Source organism: Garra rufa, chromosome 17 (assembly GCF_049309525.1).
Source record: "Garra rufa chromosome 17, GarRuf1.0, whole genome shotgun sequence".
Classification (NCBI taxonomy): Eukaryota; Metazoa; Chordata; class Actinopteri; order Cypriniformes; family Cyprinidae; genus Garra; species Garra rufa.
This window is the reverse complement of record NC_133377.1, coordinates 8,947,039-8,964,589: the sequence shown is the minus strand read 5'-3', so window position 1 is coordinate 8,964,589 and position 17,551 is coordinate 8,947,039. Positions and strand designations below refer to the sequence as shown.

Genomic DNA, 17,551 nt, shown 5'->3' with positions numbered 1-17,551 from the left:
AAACACCAGTGCTCCTAAAGTATAAAGGAGAGGATTGAACAGAGTTGTTTTGTGCCAAAAATAGATCTGCATATTTTTAGGTGGCGTCTGCTTGTGCTGGTTTTGTTTCTGACCAGCTGTGAGGTCTTCGGGTAGGGCTGCACACACAGGCTGCTGGAGGTCTGTCAGAGTCAGCATAAGGCAGGAGTCTCTGCCACAGCTCCTCCGTGAGGAACGGCATTAAGGGTGAGAGGAGAGCGAGAGAGATAGACACACTGTGAAACAACACAGATGTGGCCACCTGCCTTTCTCGAACTCTCTGTTCCTCACTTCCAGAGCCTTCACCTTTCAAAACTGGCTTGATACTTTCCTGAAGAAGAGGAACAGAAGAAGAACAACACATCAGTCATGGACCCGGAAGATCCATCAGTATCACGACAGCACTGCAGGTGCAGATCATACTCACCAGGTAGACGTCACACAGACTGTGGAGCCAGAAAGAGTGCAGGGCAGATGTGACCATGTGGAGCTCATAGCTCTCAAAACCCCTCTCACACTGCTGAACTGTTCTGTACAGACGTGAACAGATCCACTTGTCCATACTGGAGAGAGGATGGGTCTGAGAGACAAAGTGAGAAATACATTAAGGGTGGCATATCATGAAAATCTGACTTTTTCCATGTTTAAAGGAACACTCCACTTTTTTTGGAAATAGGCTCATTCTCTAACTCCCCCCGAGTTACAGTTTTTTTCAGTCGCTAACCAGCGTTTGTCCAATCAGTTGTCACATTTTCAAAACTCTAAACACAATTAGCACAGCATCGGTCTTTTGTGGCCATACCATTCACAAATTTCATGTCGTTTTCACCCAATATGCAGTCAGTGAACACATTTCCACAATGCTTACATTTTCTTAACAGACAAGCTATACCTCCCAACAAAATTATGGATTGTTTTTGTAGTATTTACGAATGTTAGCACACAACATCCCGCAATAGCAAATACAATATTCCAAACCTTAGATACAGTATAAAAACCTCTGCTTCTGCAATAAAATCAGTTCAAAAACAATATCAATATCAAAAATATATCTCAGCTGATAATAAACAAACAATTGAATAATTGACACACAGCTGATTTATGTTGGGTAAATTGGGCCAACCACAGCTGATTCCAGTCTGGCTTAGACTCAGAGGCAGTGGTTATTTTTTTCTATTACATTTACACTTATACAGTAAAAGGAGGAATTTTAGGAGTGATGTTTTGGAAACAGGGTTGGGGTCAATTCAGGAATGAACTCAACAATTCCAATTCAAAGAAGGAAATGGAATTGGAATGGAAATCAACAACAATTACAGGAAACAGAGTTGGATTGAATTGGAATTACAGGAAGTGGAATTAAATTCAGGGAAATTCCACTGAGTTCCGTTTATTGCTGTTTCTCAGCATCTATTTGTGATTGCATTTAGAGACATACATTTGAACTTTATTTATGATGCTTTACAAATACCAAGTAATGTATGAAATAGAGTTGATCAAATGCAAGTAAATAAAAATGAGAACTGTACATTATGAATTAATTATTGAATGACAGTGGTGATACGTTTCTGGATGTACTATACATTCAATATATGATTACCACATAATATATGTCTCAACTCACAAAAAAATGAGTCATGTTCATTCATGTATTTCATTCACTTTTTATTGCATCGAATTATCATCATTTCCTGAAATTTGGCATGTGAAATGATCATACTTGACATACTAAACATACAGTACTTTCTATTTCCTTTATATGTTTGTTGTTTATGTGATTTACAATATTTAATGTACTATAAACTATTAAGCAAATCAAGTCAAATTATTTTATTTAGCAACTCAAGTGGAATTTAGTGGAATTTATTTGATTTCAATTCTGTTTCCCGACATTCCAATTCCAAATCCAATTCCATTCCAGGAAGTGAATTGGAATTTACCATTCATTCTCAATTCAATTCATGAATGGCCCCAACCCTGTTTGGAAACATGTGGCCTTACCCTGAAGATCGCAGAGATTGTTTACTGTAAGCAAAACTGTAAAACTTTTTCTGTTCTATCATACCGTGTTTCTATTGTACCTGTACTTATTTACTTTTTACTGGAATGCTTTTGAATGTGAACATTACTGTACATGTGGACATACTGTTCCCAACCAAGAAATTTAGTGTCAAAATGGTGGATAGCATGTTTTGCATGCAAATACCTGTAAAACTGAAACATAAAAGTCTATGCAGTTTTTGTAATATCAACAATAGCTAGTATTTTGAAACCTGGTGTACTTTGATTGACTGCATGTACCTTGTGAACTGAAAAAAAGTGTTATTCTTTGACAGAATAATTTCATTTTGAGTCAGATTTCCAGTGTTTTGGTAAAGTTAGTGTGTGCAGAGAAATATGTGTTCTATTTTGAAATGAAGAGTTAGTATATATTTAACAAAATGTATTTTTGAGAAGAAAATTATCCATTTGGCCTATTGTGTTTTGTAGGTGCGAGTCTGTGTTAAGAGTTAACACAGTATCAAAAAGAGTTAACACAGTATCAAAAAGTATCTTAAGTATGGGTAAGCGCTTGTTAGCGACTGAAAAAAACTGTAATAAGTTGATTTTAACCATTTTGAAATCCATTCAGCCGTTCTCCTGTTCTGGCGATATCACTTTTAGCATAGCTTAGCATAGATCATTGAATCCTATGAGACCAATAGCATCACGTTCAGAAATGACCAACGAGTTTCCATATTTGTTGTATTTAAAACTGGACTCTTCTGTAGTTATATCGTGTACTAAGGCTGATAAGATTAGGAACTACACTTCCATTCCGGCGTAATAGTCAAGGAAGTTTGCTGCCGTAATATGACCGAAGCAGGCGGAGTATTATCAGAAATGAGTTCCCAGCTAGTTTAGCATTTGCACATGTGCTGCGTGGTATTACTGCTCCTGCTTCAGCCTTATTACGGCAGCAAACTTCCTTGACTATTACGCCGGAATGGAAGTGTAGTTCCTAATCTTATCAGCCTAGAAAATTGAAGCTTTGCATTACCACCGGTCTTAGTACACGATATAACTACAGAAGAGTCAAGTTTTAAATAGGACAAATATCAAAACTTGTTGGTTATTTTTGAACGTGATGCTATTGGTCTCATAGGATTCAATGATCTATGCTAAAAGTGATATCGCCAGAACAGAAGAACGGCTGAATGGATTTCAAAACGGTAAAACTGAACTTATTAACTCGGGGGGAGTTGGAGAATGAGCCTATTTCCAAAAAAAGTGGAGTGTTCCTTTAAGATGAGTGATAGCTTTCCAGTGACTGTAACGGGAGCGCCTAATGCGCACTTTCTAGACTATAATTCATTCAGAATTTGAATACATTCACTCACGCATTCACTCTCTAATAACCCAATAACGCCACTTGCCATTGAGTTGCATATACTACATCAGTTTACTAAGTAAAGGTAAAGCGAAATATGTCTGTACAGCCACACTGCACGTGTGGACACTCGCACGTGAGTAAACAGATAACTTACAAATAGCATTAATTCTTTCACCATGCAGCAAACGTAAAAAAAAAAAAAAAAGATTTTTTTTAAACCGTTTAACTAGTAATAATCGGTTAAAATTCTTACTGTCGGTTACTGGTTAAACGGTCAATATGAGCATCCCTACTTCAAATTGATTTTCTGCCATTTGCTCCGACAAGTCATTTGCAATGGCACTCTTCTCCTTCTTTTATGAATTAGTCTCATTAAACCGAACGAAAGTAGAAGGGCGAGCGTGAACCAGCATCGTGCCAACGCAAGACAAAATGCAGCACAAGATAAAGTGCGTACTTCATTTCAACCCAGATGCAGAACGAAATGGGGAAGATCATTAAATCCTGTCGGCATCATGCAGATCAGCTCTCACACTGTACCACCCAGCGAGCAGAATTGGTCTGGGTTGTTTTATTGATTTAATGAAGAGATATTGGCTGCCGTACCTCTGCTAACGATGACGGTAAACTTGCATCATGCAATGCGGCGAGGGTGAAGCGCACGGTCTGCCACATCTTATTACAGAAATGTCTACAGCTCAGCACGTGAGACACAGACAGGCTGATGTCCTCTCCTGGAACAAAACATCAGCAGAGGGAGTGAAGCACTCTGGGTACATCTGATGGCAAGGTTTGATTACAGTAATGAGGGTGACTTACCCTGGGCTTTATAAGAGCAGAGCGCAAACCTCAAAGCGTCTGTCCCGCACTCTGGAATCCCTTTAGGGAAATCTTTTTTCTACAAAAAGGACAAAAAAAAAAAAAAAGACGTGAACGAATTTGGAAACGACTGGATCGCTGGAATAGAGTGAACCTCGTACTGACCTGTGCTTCCATGGCAACAATGCTTTCCCTCGGATCCAAGTTTCCTTCTTTGACTTTCTCTTGAAGTCTCTATAGAGATGAAACCAGAATGATGAGAAGATGACAAAGCGCTGATTAGAAGATTAGCCGTTTCATATATTTCACACTGATTGAGTGGAGTCTGTTCTGCCTTGAGGCCTGGATAAAGACATCTGACTGATAGATGTTCATCGTCTGCTGTACAAAGTCTTGTTATATTCATTAATTAAGTCTGAATACTTTGTTTTATTAATATACTGAGGATTTAGTGTTTGGAAGAATTAAAAGGGAATGGAGTAAAACATTGTATAAAGGCTAATGGTATAAAAAATGGTGGTCCCCCAAATATTTTTTAGTGTTTAAATACTGATGAAGTATTCAATACTATTTTGAATTTAAGTTTATTATAATTTTTTTATCAGTTACCATTTTGATTTTAAAGTTTTAGTAACTGTATTGTTATTTTGTCATTTTTATTATTTTTAAAAATATATATCTATTTGTTTTCTATTTGTTAGTTGCCATTCTGCCATTTCTAATATTTCTTCATTTTTCCCATTGAATACTTATATTTTATTTTCATTTCAGCTTTGTTTTAATTCATAAAAAATAGTTTTTGTTTTTAAGTATATTCCAGTGTTATTTTAGTATTATTTATATGCTTGTGTAGAATCTATTAATATTTTGAATTAGATTTTATTTTAATACTATCGGTTTCTATTTTAATTAATTTTATAATGTAATTTGTCATTTGTATTATTAGTTTTTAAAAAATTCTATTTAGCATTTAATTTAATTTTTAGTACTTCATTTCATTATTTTATTACTTATTTTATTTCAGTTAGTTGCAAGGCAACATTTCTAATTTTAATTTTTTCATTGAATACTTATATTTTATTTCCATTTCAGCTTTGTTTTAATTCATAAAAAAATATTTTTTGTTTTTAAATATATTCTAGTGCTATTTTAGTATTATTTATATACTTGTGTAGTATCTATTAATATTTAGAATTTGACTTGATTTTTATACTATCTGTTTCTATTTTAATTTAAAAAATTTTTTTGCAAATTTGTCATTTTTTAAATTAGTTTTTAAATATTCCTATTTAGCATTTAGTTTAATTTTTTTAATAAAATTTTTAGTACTTCATTTGATTATTTTATTACTTATTTTATTCCAGTTAGTTGCAAGGCAACATTTCTAATTTTAAGTTTTTCATTGAATACTTATATTTTATATTCATTTCAGCTTTATTTTAACTCATAAAAAATATTTTTGTTTAATTTCAGTTAGTGATATCAACACTCGACACACACACTTACAGCTATTTTTTATTAATAATTGCCTACAGATTCTCTGTTAAAATGGGAGGTTTGAGTCCATGTGTATTGGTTAGCAATTTACTAATATTGAAAATTCTGGCAATATTTCAAGTCAATAATTATTTTCATGGCTTATAAACAATAAAGGGCTGATATCAAAATTCTATATTAATGTTTCTAAAGAAAATAATAATAATTTGTTTAAATGCTACAAGCAGAATTTTTAGTGAAAACTTTATATAAAACAAGGAAAACTTTATATAAATATAAAAAATCTATATTAATTCTGAGATTGGCATGTATATTACAAAAATGTAAGATTACATTATTATTAAAAATCAAATCTCTAATGCCATGTATAATGTTAGTCTATTGGTATGAAGACATATATCACGCAGCACGTGCAAATGCTAACCTAGCTGGGAACTAATTTCAGGTGCTGCGTGATATTACAGCAGCAAACTTCCTTGACTATTACGCCCGAATGGGAGTGTAGTTCCTAATCTTATCGGCCTAGAAAATCGCAGCTTTATATTTTTTGCCGGCCTTAGTACACGATATAACTACAGAAGAGTAAAGTTTTAAATAGGACAAATATGGAAACTCCTTGGTCATTTTTGAACGCGATGCTATTGGTCTAATAGGATTCAATGATCTATGCTAAGCTATGCTAAAAGTGATATCGCCAGAACAGGAGAACGGCTGAATGGATTTCAAAACGGTAAAACTCCACTTATTAACTCGGGGGGGAGTTGGAGAATGAGCCTATTTTTACAAAAAAAGTGGAGTGTTCCTTTAAGCCTGAAAGTGAGTATGTGTCTGTACCTCCAAAGAAACCCCTGAGATGACATCAAGAGGGTCAATGACATTTCCTAAAGATTTACTCATCTTCCGCCCGTATTTATCCCTCACCAGAGAGTGAAAGAGCACCTGTATGACACAGTGATGAAGCAGACAGAGAAAGAGCAATTAAAGAGTCAGAGCTGCACAGAAAACACAGACATTTTCATGGCAAAACAGACAGTAACATTTCACAGTGACATTTCTGATACTTCTGGTGTATGACGCATACTGCAATATAAATGTTCAATTCCTGCCAGCCTCACGATATGGCATTTAGAGTTATGAGCTCAGCAATAAGCCACCAACCCTACCTGTTTAAAGGGCAGCTGGCCGGTCAATTCTCGGCCCAGCATCACCATCCTGGCCACCCAGAAGAAGATGAGGTCACTTCCTGTTTCCAGAATGGAATTGGGGTAGAACTGTTTCAAGTCTTCTGTCTGAGGATAGAAAGTGAGATCAAAGCATGTTCATCTTCAGCATGACAATTCACAGACTTTCTTTATTGTTGTTTGTCTGGTTTCTTTCATGAGCTCATGTTGTTGAAAAGACATGTTGAAAGAAAAATAGACTTTAAAATGAAGAACCTGCTGAGGCCAACCGAGCATCGCAAACGGGAAGAGACCAGAGGAGAACCAAGTATCAAGCACGTCTGGGTCTGAAAGGAAAAGTTTAAAAAAGTCACCTTTGTCCTTCGTCAATGCCACTTTCTCAATAAATGTGCATAAATACAGTTGTAAATACAGATATTTTTCTTACACAAATGCATTGATTCACTTCAGAAGGCATTTATTAACCACCGGAGCCATGTGGAGTACATTTTAGGATGGATGGATGCACTTTATTAAACTTCAAAATCTCAACACCCATTCACTGCTATTATAAAGCTTGAATAAGCCAGGGCATTTTTTAATATAACTCCAATTGCATTCGTCTGAAAGAAGAAAATCATATACCTAGGATGGCTTGAAGGTGAGTAAACCGTGGGGAAGTTTTAATTTTTAGGGGAACTGTTTCTTAAAAAAATCTTAAACATTTAAATGCTAATGTAGATTACGAGTATTACTCATTGAAACAGAAGTGTGATTGATGTGAAATCTCACCCTGTGTGAGTGTTATGGCATCAGGATTCACTCCAAACTTCACAGCGGCACGTTGTCGAGCCTCTGCAGCATTTCTACCCCAAACCCACTGCTCCTGTTTCAGACACAGCCAAGAACCATCAAAGTTTAGTTAAAACCTCACTTAGTATAATCAGGCTCGATTCATAAACACATTATGCTTTAGCAGGTACATTAAACGTCATCTTTAGGCTTTAGATACAGATTTTATGATAGTGCCGCACCTCTTCTGTGTCTTTTGAGTTTTGAAGTGTCACTCGATAGGCTGGTATCTGATGACCCCACCAAAGCTGTCTGGAAATACACCAATCGCTGCAAGATGGAGATAGATATGCCCTTAAAGGAGACATATTATGCTTCTTTTTTACAATATAAGTCTCAGATGTCCCCAGAATGTGTCTGTGAAGTTTCAGCTTAAAATACCCCAAAGATCATTTATTATATCATTTTGAAAATGTCTATTTTAAGTGGAAGCAGAAACACTGTTTTTGTGCATGCCTCTTTAAATGCAAATGAGCTTCTGCTCTCCGCCCGCTTTTCCAGATTAGGGTTGTGCCTTTACAGTTTGTACCTCAGATACTCTGCTAAAAAACATGTTTGGTTTTGATTATTTTGTTTTTTGATTGCGGCTGTCACACAGTACTTAACTAAGTTCTTTCATGTCTTATTGCGCTTAAACTTTCAAATCCACATAAGTTTATTTTACAAACACACAAGTTACAAAACCAGTCAGTTATGTCTGTGAAGGTAAACAGCTGGGAAAGAAATCACATGTTTATATTAGATCTGTGTGGCAGCAGCATAACATACAGTAAATAAATCAATAAATCCACTGCTGTCTTTGTCTCCTCTGAGGCTGGGACTCTAAATAATGTTCTGTGTTCGTCTGTGCAGCCAACGATAGAACAGTTTGCATGCTTTGCTTGAACTTTTGCCATTGCATTGCATCTACTGGTACACCATTGTTGCTTGTGAAAAAATGTACTACGTCACAGAGGGAGCGAAATCTGAGCGGCTTGTTTTTTACAAGCTTGTAGATAAAGGCTTACAAAAACAAAGTTGCTGGGTTGTTCTTTTTCACCTTTTCTGGGTCGGTGGATGCACAGGGGATCCAATTATAGCACTTAAACATGGAAAAAGTCAGATTTTGTGTCACCTTTAAAACTTATTCAAACATGTAACTAAAAAAGTAGCTAGATAAAGAAACTTTCCAATGATGTATGGTTTGTTGGGATAGGACAATATTTGGGCAAGATACAACTATTTGAATATCTGGAATCTGAGGGTGCCAAAAAAATCTAAATATTGAGAAAATCGCCTTTAAAGTTGTCCAAATTAATTTTTTTAGCAATGTATATTACTAATCAAACATTAAGTTGACGTTTTTACGGTAGGGAATTTACTAAATATCATCATGGAAAACGATCTTTACTTGAGATGATTTTTGGCATAAAAGTAAAATCGATAATTTTTTTACCCATACAATGTATTTTTGGCTATTGCTACGAATAATCCCGTGCTACTTAAGACTGAGTTTGTGGTCCAGGGTCATATACTGTATATCTCTCTATGTAGGGTAAATAACAAGACTAACCTGATGTTGGACAGCCAGCTCTTCCACATTTTAGTGTAAAAGTGAGGAATTATCTGCAGTTCTCCTTCTTCCACTGCCTAAAAACAGCATTTAAATGCATATCAGTGTGTAAGCTAATATAAACAATAAACAGAATAATGACATTTCAAGGCTTAATTAACAGTTTGTACACTATCATTGACTAGTAACAGGAATATGTTTTCCAGTAAAGCGCTTGATGAGCCACACATTTGCTTGAGGGATTATTGACAGATACAGTTAATAACACACATGCATGACAACAAAAGCAGCATGTCAATTTAACCATTTACTGTAAATGTTTGATATGCACTTCTTTCATTAATGTTTTTGAAAGAACTCTCAAATAAACTGCACGTATTTGATAAAAATAGTTTGACAATTTAAAATAACTATTTGAATACATTTTAAAATGTAATTTATTCCTGTGATCAAAGCTGAATTTTCAGCATTATTACGCCAGCCTTCAGTGTCACATGATCCTTCAGAAATCATTCTGATATGCTGATTTGCTGCTCAAGAAACATTTCTTCTTATTATCAAAGTTGCATCCGTCTCACATACCGTGTGGTTTAGCACATCAGCGCAATTCATATACGATTCAACCACATGTTTAAAACGCTCACTCACTTCAACTGCTTTCCTGCCCATTTCCTGACAGCGCACAAACCACTGTTTCTTCAGCAATGGTTCAATGACATCTCCAGAACGGCTATGTGGGAGGAATGAAATCAAGAGAGGACAAAAGGTCAAAGACTGCTGGTATTTTGTAGCCGAACGAACCTGACAAAAATGTTTAAGAGGAATGGTCAACCTGAGTACACAAAAATGTAGTGAAATATAGTAAAATTCAGCAGCTTAAGTCTTCTCGAAATGAGAGGATGAGGAAAGGTTTACCGCTTGTGGACCAGTTTGTATTGGTTTACCTGCAGATTGGTAATGACATGGGATGATCCTTCTTTCCTCTGAACAGCTTCCTCTCCATCAGTGCAGTAATTACTCGTTCCCTTGCATCAAATCGTTTAACACCCTGAGAGACAGAAATGTTACATACTAAATATCCATAGAAACATTCATTTAAATATAGATCCTCTATATAGATTCCCTTATATACTGTAGATACCATAAGACTGGAGCTGTCATGATCATTCAGTTGTTGTTGGCGATCTAATATAATATAATATAATATAATATAAGCACATTTAGGCTTTTGGGCTGAATTCCGGTAACCTGCTGAGTTTGTAGGGTTGCACATTTACTTCTGGATACCATATAATTTGTGACAAAAAAAATTAGGGTCGATTTTTTTTTAAATGAGATTTATACCTAATCTGAAAGCTTTCCATTGATGTATGGTTTGTTAAGATAGGACAATATTTGTCCAAGGTACAACTATTTAAAACCTGGAATCTGATAGGGGTCGACCGATTATCGGCCTGATATTAAGCATTTCCATGGTTATCGGCATTGGTCATTTTCAAAACCAATTTGCAGATAAAAATATTTAAAAACATTTAGAAAGTTTTTGTCAGAGCTCTTGTTATTCTTAAGTTTGACATTATTTTTACACCAGACATATATATCGTTTCAAATTATCGGTTATCGGTCTAATTGATCTGTGTTAACTGGTATCGGCATCTGCCCTGAAAAACACATATCGGTCAACACCTAGAATCTGAGGGTGCAAAAAAATCTAAATATTGAGAAAATGGCCTTTAAAGGTGTCCAAATGAAATTCTTAACAATGCATATTATTAATCAAAAATGTAATTTTTGATATACAGTAGGAAATTTACGAAAAACAACTTCATGGAACTTTACTTATTATCCTAATGATTTTTTGCATAAAAGAAAAATCGATAATTTTGACCCATACAATGTATTTTTGGCTATTGCTCCAAACGTAAGACTGTTTTTTTTGTGGTTTTGTGGTCCAGGGTAACATTTAAGATTTAACTTTCTAGACCAGACTTCCCAGTGTGCTAGAGGGCTAAATGTGGATATGCTGATCTCAGAGCCCTTTCATACTCTCTATATTTTCATGCAGTTGAGATATTCAGCTACAGCTTCATGACCTTCTGTAATACATACTGCTAATGCATATTTAGAGTCCTACAGTACAGATGCTTTGACCTTTATAAAAGTCTTTCCAGTGAGACGGTCTTTCAGTTTGTTCATCTCAGAGCACTCTGATGCTCTGTAAAGTTTCCCAGTCCTGAGATACAGTTCCTACACCTCACTGACCCCTGTAATGTATACATCTAGATGCCTGCAGTTTCTTTGACCTTCATAAAAAAGTCTTCCCAGCATGCTAGAAGATCTGAGAAATGTTTTTCTCAGAGGCTCCTGACACTTAAAGTGAATCGGTTTCCTTGTGTGAATAACACAGATCAATGTTCACACCAAGGACGACAGCTATAGCTGTAGCTATAAATCTAAAGTTTTAATTATTTTCAATGACAAAACAAAATGTAAAGTCGGCAACACCAAAGCTCCAAAAATATTTATAATAAATAAATAAATATTTTTGATATTTTTGGAGCTTTGGTGTTGCCGACTTTACATTTTGTTTTGTACTTGTTGCTTTTTAGTCGAGCACCCATTTGAGACTGATGTGCGTGCTTTTGTTTCATTTTTCTTAATTATTTTCTATGAGAAAATGAAAATACACACCACATACCATAAAAATAACAAATAACAGAGGAACGATATTGCTAGAATCACTTTTCAGAATTTTTTCCAACTGATTTTAAAAAGCTTGACCATTTAAAGAGTCATAAAAAAAACTGCAGCAAGCCCTTAAAATAAACAAAACCCAAGACCGCTGACGGAATGTCCCGTAATAGCATATTTCCGCCCTGAGCCAGTTGTATTTGTCTGCCATTTTCTCCATGCTCAAACAGCTGTAGCAACAACAATGTCTTGTAAGCAATGCAGGCGTTTCGTATTTGGATGCAAAAGTGAACATTAAAGTTGCCACTGAGGATGCAGTGGATTAGTTTTGTTTTTGATAGTAATGCAACATCAAATACACACAAAAAAACGGAAGAGAGGGGTGGGTAAACAGAGCTCCTTAGCATTTAAAGTGCCCCTATTATGGATTTTTGAAAATACTTTTCATGTAATGTGTAACGCAGCTCTAAGTGAATGAAAACATCCTGCAAAGTTTTAAATCTAAAAGTGCAGATTTTGAAGTTGGAGGAGGAAATGAGATGGGAATTTTTCGACCCTAACTTCTTGTACAGAGTACGCAAGCGCATCGCATTGCTAGACAAGATGAGCATTTGTGGTTAAAAAGTGTATGAAAATAATTTTTTTAAAGAAAATCACCAGCTGTTTCACCAGATAAGACCTTTATTCCTCAGCTGGAATTGTTTAGAACCGTTTGAAACTGCATTTGTAACCTTTAATTCATTGAGCACCATTGAAGTCCACTATATAGAGAAAAATCCTGTATGTTTTCCCCAAAAAACGTAATTTCTATACGACTGAAGAAAAAAAGACATGAATATCTTGAATGACATGGGGCTGAGTAAATGATCAGGCAAATTTTATTCTAAAAGTGGAGTACTCCTTTAAAATTTGCTGCTCTCATACTCTGTTACATGCAAAATACGTATTTAGTTGTGTGTGTGTGTGTGTGTGTGTGTGTGTGTGTGTGTGTGTGTGTGTGTGTGTGTGTGTGTGTGTGTGTGTGTGTGTGTGTATGTGTGTGTTGTGTTCGCTCTGCATAGCTTGTAGGTCTCTGGCTAATTAGCTAAGAGCAATATCTCTTTGCTTGCAATAGTTGATGAATAGTGACTGTTTGTCTTTGTTATTACTTGGCGCTATGATAAAGAATAGAGCAATACATTGGTGTACAAACTGCAGTGATTTGTCAATATGTTTCTGCATTGGGCTAACTCATATACAATGGCTGTTTGGGTGTTTATTGTAATGGTGAATGAAATTCTGTTTCCGACATGCGCTGCACACAGTAGACCAATCACAACAGACTGGGTCATCGGACCAATCACTGCAGATTGAAAAATGAATCGTTGAGCGAACCATTTGGGAGTTGTTTAGCAAATAAGGTAAAAATAAATGCATTTTATAAAACAATAAAAGTGTTTTTTGACCTTGCATGAATGTCAACTTGCTGTTGGGGACCCCCAAAACTAAAATATGAACCTTTCATAATCCATAATAGGGGCACTTTAAAGAGACCCTTAAAGCACCGAAATGGGTCGCTGTGAACAGAGCTGTTTTTGACAAAGAAAAAAGTGTGTTGTTTTACACAGTCATTGTAATAGTAGTAACATAATAGTTATGTAATAACTGTAATCAACCCACTGAGGTCACGCCATTAAAAACATCAATTGTAAATTATCTCTGTACCTCTAGCCACTGGCCGCAGTCTGAGGTCATGTTCCCATCTCCTCCAATCACAGTGAGGCGTGGGAGTGAATGTCTCTGAGAAAGCAGGAAGTCAGTGTGGTCATGAGCTGGTGTCACTTTAACAGCACCTATGAAAGCAAAGTTAAATGTCCGAAGCTGAGACTAAAGGTGCAGTTACAAATTTCACAAGCAAAAAAATTTCACTTATGGAGCACAGATCACACAGAAGTCCCTTTAAACCTTAATTCAGTACTTGGTCAAGCTTTAAAGCATGACCAACATTAAATTAGTGCGAAATCTCTTGAATTTAGTGTGCAATCTGCATGGGGGAATATTTTGCCCTCACACAAAATTCTTGATCATGATTTCCAATAAAAAATGCTGGATTTCACCAATGAAAATTCACTGAACATCATAAATGTGATGAATTCTTAACAGATTTTTCATAATATGAACAGTCAAGTCAAAGACCAGTGCCACAGATCAGCCTCACATTAAAAAAAAGCCTGCAGTGTAAAAGTACACTAATACTGTCACGGTACTTTCATGAACATGTTGAAGACTAAATGTTGAAGTTGTTATATTTGTCTTCTTTGCACACACACAAAAAAAAGTATTCTCATAACTTCATAACATTACGGTTGAATCACTGATGTCACTTGGACTATTAATCAATGTCTCTACTACTTTTCTGGGCCTTGAACATGTCAGTTGCTGTCTTTGCATAGCCAGAAAGTTCTCGGATTTGATCAAAAATATCTTAATTTGTGTTGCAAATATGAACAGGGTCTTATGGGTTTGGAATAACATAAGGGTTGAACGGCGTGAACTATAATAAAAGATACAGTTATTTCCAACAAATCAAATTCATTATACACAAATAATTAAATATACCTGTGCCAAATGTCATATCCACCATAGAGTCAGTGACAATGGGTAATAAGTGCTCTGTGAATGGATGCTTGCAGTGTTTGCCATGAAGAGCCTGGTGAGAAAAGAAAGAATATGTTGGTGAAAAGCGCTAGAGCTAGAGCTCTGGTTTTAAGCTAAAAATATTCAGTCTTCTAGGTCACTTTAGCATAGCAGACATACTGCCTACTGCATACTAGATTTAGCAAGAAGTACAGTCATGTCAAGTCATTTGTGACCCTGGACCACAAACCAGTCATAAGGGTCAATTTTCTAAAATTGATATTTGCATGTCATCTAAAAGCTGAATAAATAATTTTTCCATTGATGTATGTTTGTTGGAATAGGACAATATTTGTCCGAGATACAGCTATTTAAATATCTGGAATCTGAGGGAGCAAACAAAAATCAAAATATTAAGAAAATCACCTTTAAAGTTGTTTAAATGAAGTTCTTAGCAATGCATATTACTAATAAAAAAACGTATTGATATATTTACAGTAGGAAAAGAGTAGACAACAAGCAATCCATTTGAAAACCAAGGTAGCTTTACTTTATATCGAGCATCATCGGGATGAACAGCAATGGCTACATCTCCCAGCATTGTCTCTGGACGAGTGGTTGAAACTGTAACCTCTCCTTCTAAAAAACAAATCACACCTTAGAACCAAAGTGGAAAAATAACATCTTTAGAGAGCAAACTAAAAAGGCTTCTTACCCTGTCCCTCCAGCGGATATGCAAATGTAACCATGATCCCAAACTCCACTTTCTGCTGATAGCCGGGAACAGGCAGAAGAGTCCTGCCAGACAGCTCCTTTGAGTCCACCTGAACATGTCCAATCATAAGTTAGCCTGCAAGAATCGTGTGGCTTGTGTGGAAAATACAGTGCCATCTGTAGGTTGTTGGGCTGAGACATGGAGCGGCTCAGTGATGTACCTCTATATCTGAGATGGCAGACTCTAACGCACAGCTCCAGTTGACCAGACCTTCAGAGCGATAGATGAGCCCAGAGTCACACAGCCTGACAAAGGCCTCTGTGACAGCACTACTGAAACCCTACAGATGGAGGAAAAAAAAAAAAAAAACAAAGGGAAATGAAGAAAAATATAGACAACAATTTTTGAGTGAAGAAGAAATTCATTAATAAAAGTTCCAGGTTATTTGTCATAATGGAAACCATTGTGAAAAAAGCACTCACACACAATTTTATTGAATATACAATATATTGTGGTGTACATCAAATCATAAAAGTATGCATTTTTTTTTTTAAATGCAGTTGCAGGAAATATAATATTACTGATAATAAATCCTTTTGTCATGATTTAAAAGGTACGCTTATTGTTATAGTATAGTGAATTATATATATATTAAATAGTGAATTAGTGAAATAGTGTACTATTCAATATTACATTTACATTTAATATATTTGCACTAAATAGCAACTTGATCATTACAATGGGGTAATTATAAATATATCTAAAAATATATGACATACAAGTATCAATACAAATTAGATTACCATTACACTTTAATCATATTAGAAGTACAAAAGAAGTAATTATGAAATTACAAATTAAGTGGGTCAACAAAGCACTCTAAATTTCAGCTAACTGCTTTTAATATTCATTTTGAATAAACTTGAATACATTTTCATGCATCCTTTTTTATGCAATTAACATGTAATTAATGTTCAAAAACATTAAACAAAAAAACATAAGTGTGAATTGAATGTAAAGTGTGTTATTTGTATAGCAAGTACGCTTTAAAAAAAATTTTACTTACTTTTTTTTTTTTTTTTTTACAAAAAGATTTGAGGTTGAGGTATTTTCCAGTGTGGGATACTTGAACTAGATATCCTTTTTATACAGACAAAATGTATACTGTGCATATTATACACACGATATTAATATTCACAGAAGAATGCGTTTTTATTCCAAAGAAGAATGCTATTTATTCCAAACAAAACCCATGCGTAACCTGGAAAATAAAAATATTACCGGATCCATTGTAAAACAGGCTCTGCTCCAGTCAAGAGATGCACCTAATTTTCTTAGCTGATGATAAATTTCATCCCCCTTTCTGAAAAAAAATAAAATAAATTTAAATCAACAGAAAACCAAACATTTGAGTTGAATTAAAAAAGCAGTCCTTACAGCTATATATGAACATATACTATATTGCCAAAAGTATTGGGACACCCCTTCTAACAAACAGGTAAGACTACTTCAGAATTGTCCATGAGTACAAATTTTAATGTTTAAGCATTTAATGATATTTTTAGGAAATTGTGTGCTTCTGATTTTATAGCAACAGTTTGGACAGGAGCCTTTTCTTTTCTAACGTGACAATGCCTCTGTGCAAGGCAAGGTTTAAGAAGAATTTCATTGGTGAAATTTCAGTCATCGGTGATTGGTGGTAATGAGTATTTGGCTGAAGGTCTGCATTTAAAGTCAGAGGTGTTCAGCTGTGATTAGGACATTTCTTTCTGCAGACCAGACAAGTTCTTCCACACTGACTGAATCATTCATTTCTTTTCTAACCTTGCATTATACACAGAGGCATTGTCATGTTAGAATCCTGTCAAAGCTGCTGCCATAAAATTAGAAGCACACAATTCCCTACAATATCATTATATGCATAAACAATAAGATTTGTTCTCATAGAAATTACTAAAGTAGTCAAACCTGTTCATTAGAAGGATACTTTTTTGGCAATATAGCGTATAATGATACAATGGATGCAATAGTAGCATATATAGGCCATAAACCAAACAACGAACAAAAGTAGGACAGCAAAGACAGATAGACAGAGGCTTACTCGTTTTTCCATCTCCAGACCTGTTTGAGGAACTCCTCTCTACTGTAGTCCTGTCTGGACTTCCCCTGCTCCTTCATCAGCTTCCTCTCAACCACCGACTAACACACACAGACACATTACACATATTTATAGAAACTGGCACCTAAGCATCATATTT

General features: G+C 35.4%; 1 protein-coding gene across 1 annotated transcript in view; it reads right to left on the bottom strand.

Moving 5' to 3' along the window:
• Positions 1 to 17,551, bottom strand: part of vars2 (valyl-tRNA synthetase 2, mitochondrial) — a 37,636-nt gene that overhangs the window by 3,165 nt on the left and 16,920 nt on the right. The window contains 21 exon segments of the mRNA XM_073822429.1: positions 114 to 163; positions 166 to 349; positions 446 to 598; positions 3,998 to 4,125; positions 4,211 to 4,289; positions 4,376 to 4,444; positions 6,542 to 6,646; positions 6,871 to 6,996; positions 7,144 to 7,214; positions 7,660 to 7,753; positions 7,902 to 7,989; positions 9,272 to 9,348; positions 9,920 to 10,001; positions 10,216 to 10,319; positions 13,667 to 13,794; positions 14,561 to 14,651; positions 15,129 to 15,217; positions 15,294 to 15,402; positions 15,514 to 15,633; positions 16,575 to 16,656; positions 17,395 to 17,492. Of these exon segments, the coding sequence (XP_073678530.1) occupies positions 114 to 163; positions 166 to 349; positions 446 to 598; positions 3,998 to 4,125; positions 4,211 to 4,289; positions 4,376 to 4,444; positions 6,542 to 6,646; positions 6,871 to 6,996; positions 7,144 to 7,214; positions 7,660 to 7,753; positions 7,902 to 7,989; positions 9,272 to 9,348; positions 9,920 to 10,001; positions 10,216 to 10,319; positions 13,667 to 13,794; positions 14,561 to 14,651; positions 15,129 to 15,217; positions 15,294 to 15,402; positions 15,514 to 15,633; positions 16,575 to 16,656; positions 17,395 to 17,492 (2,127 nt within the window).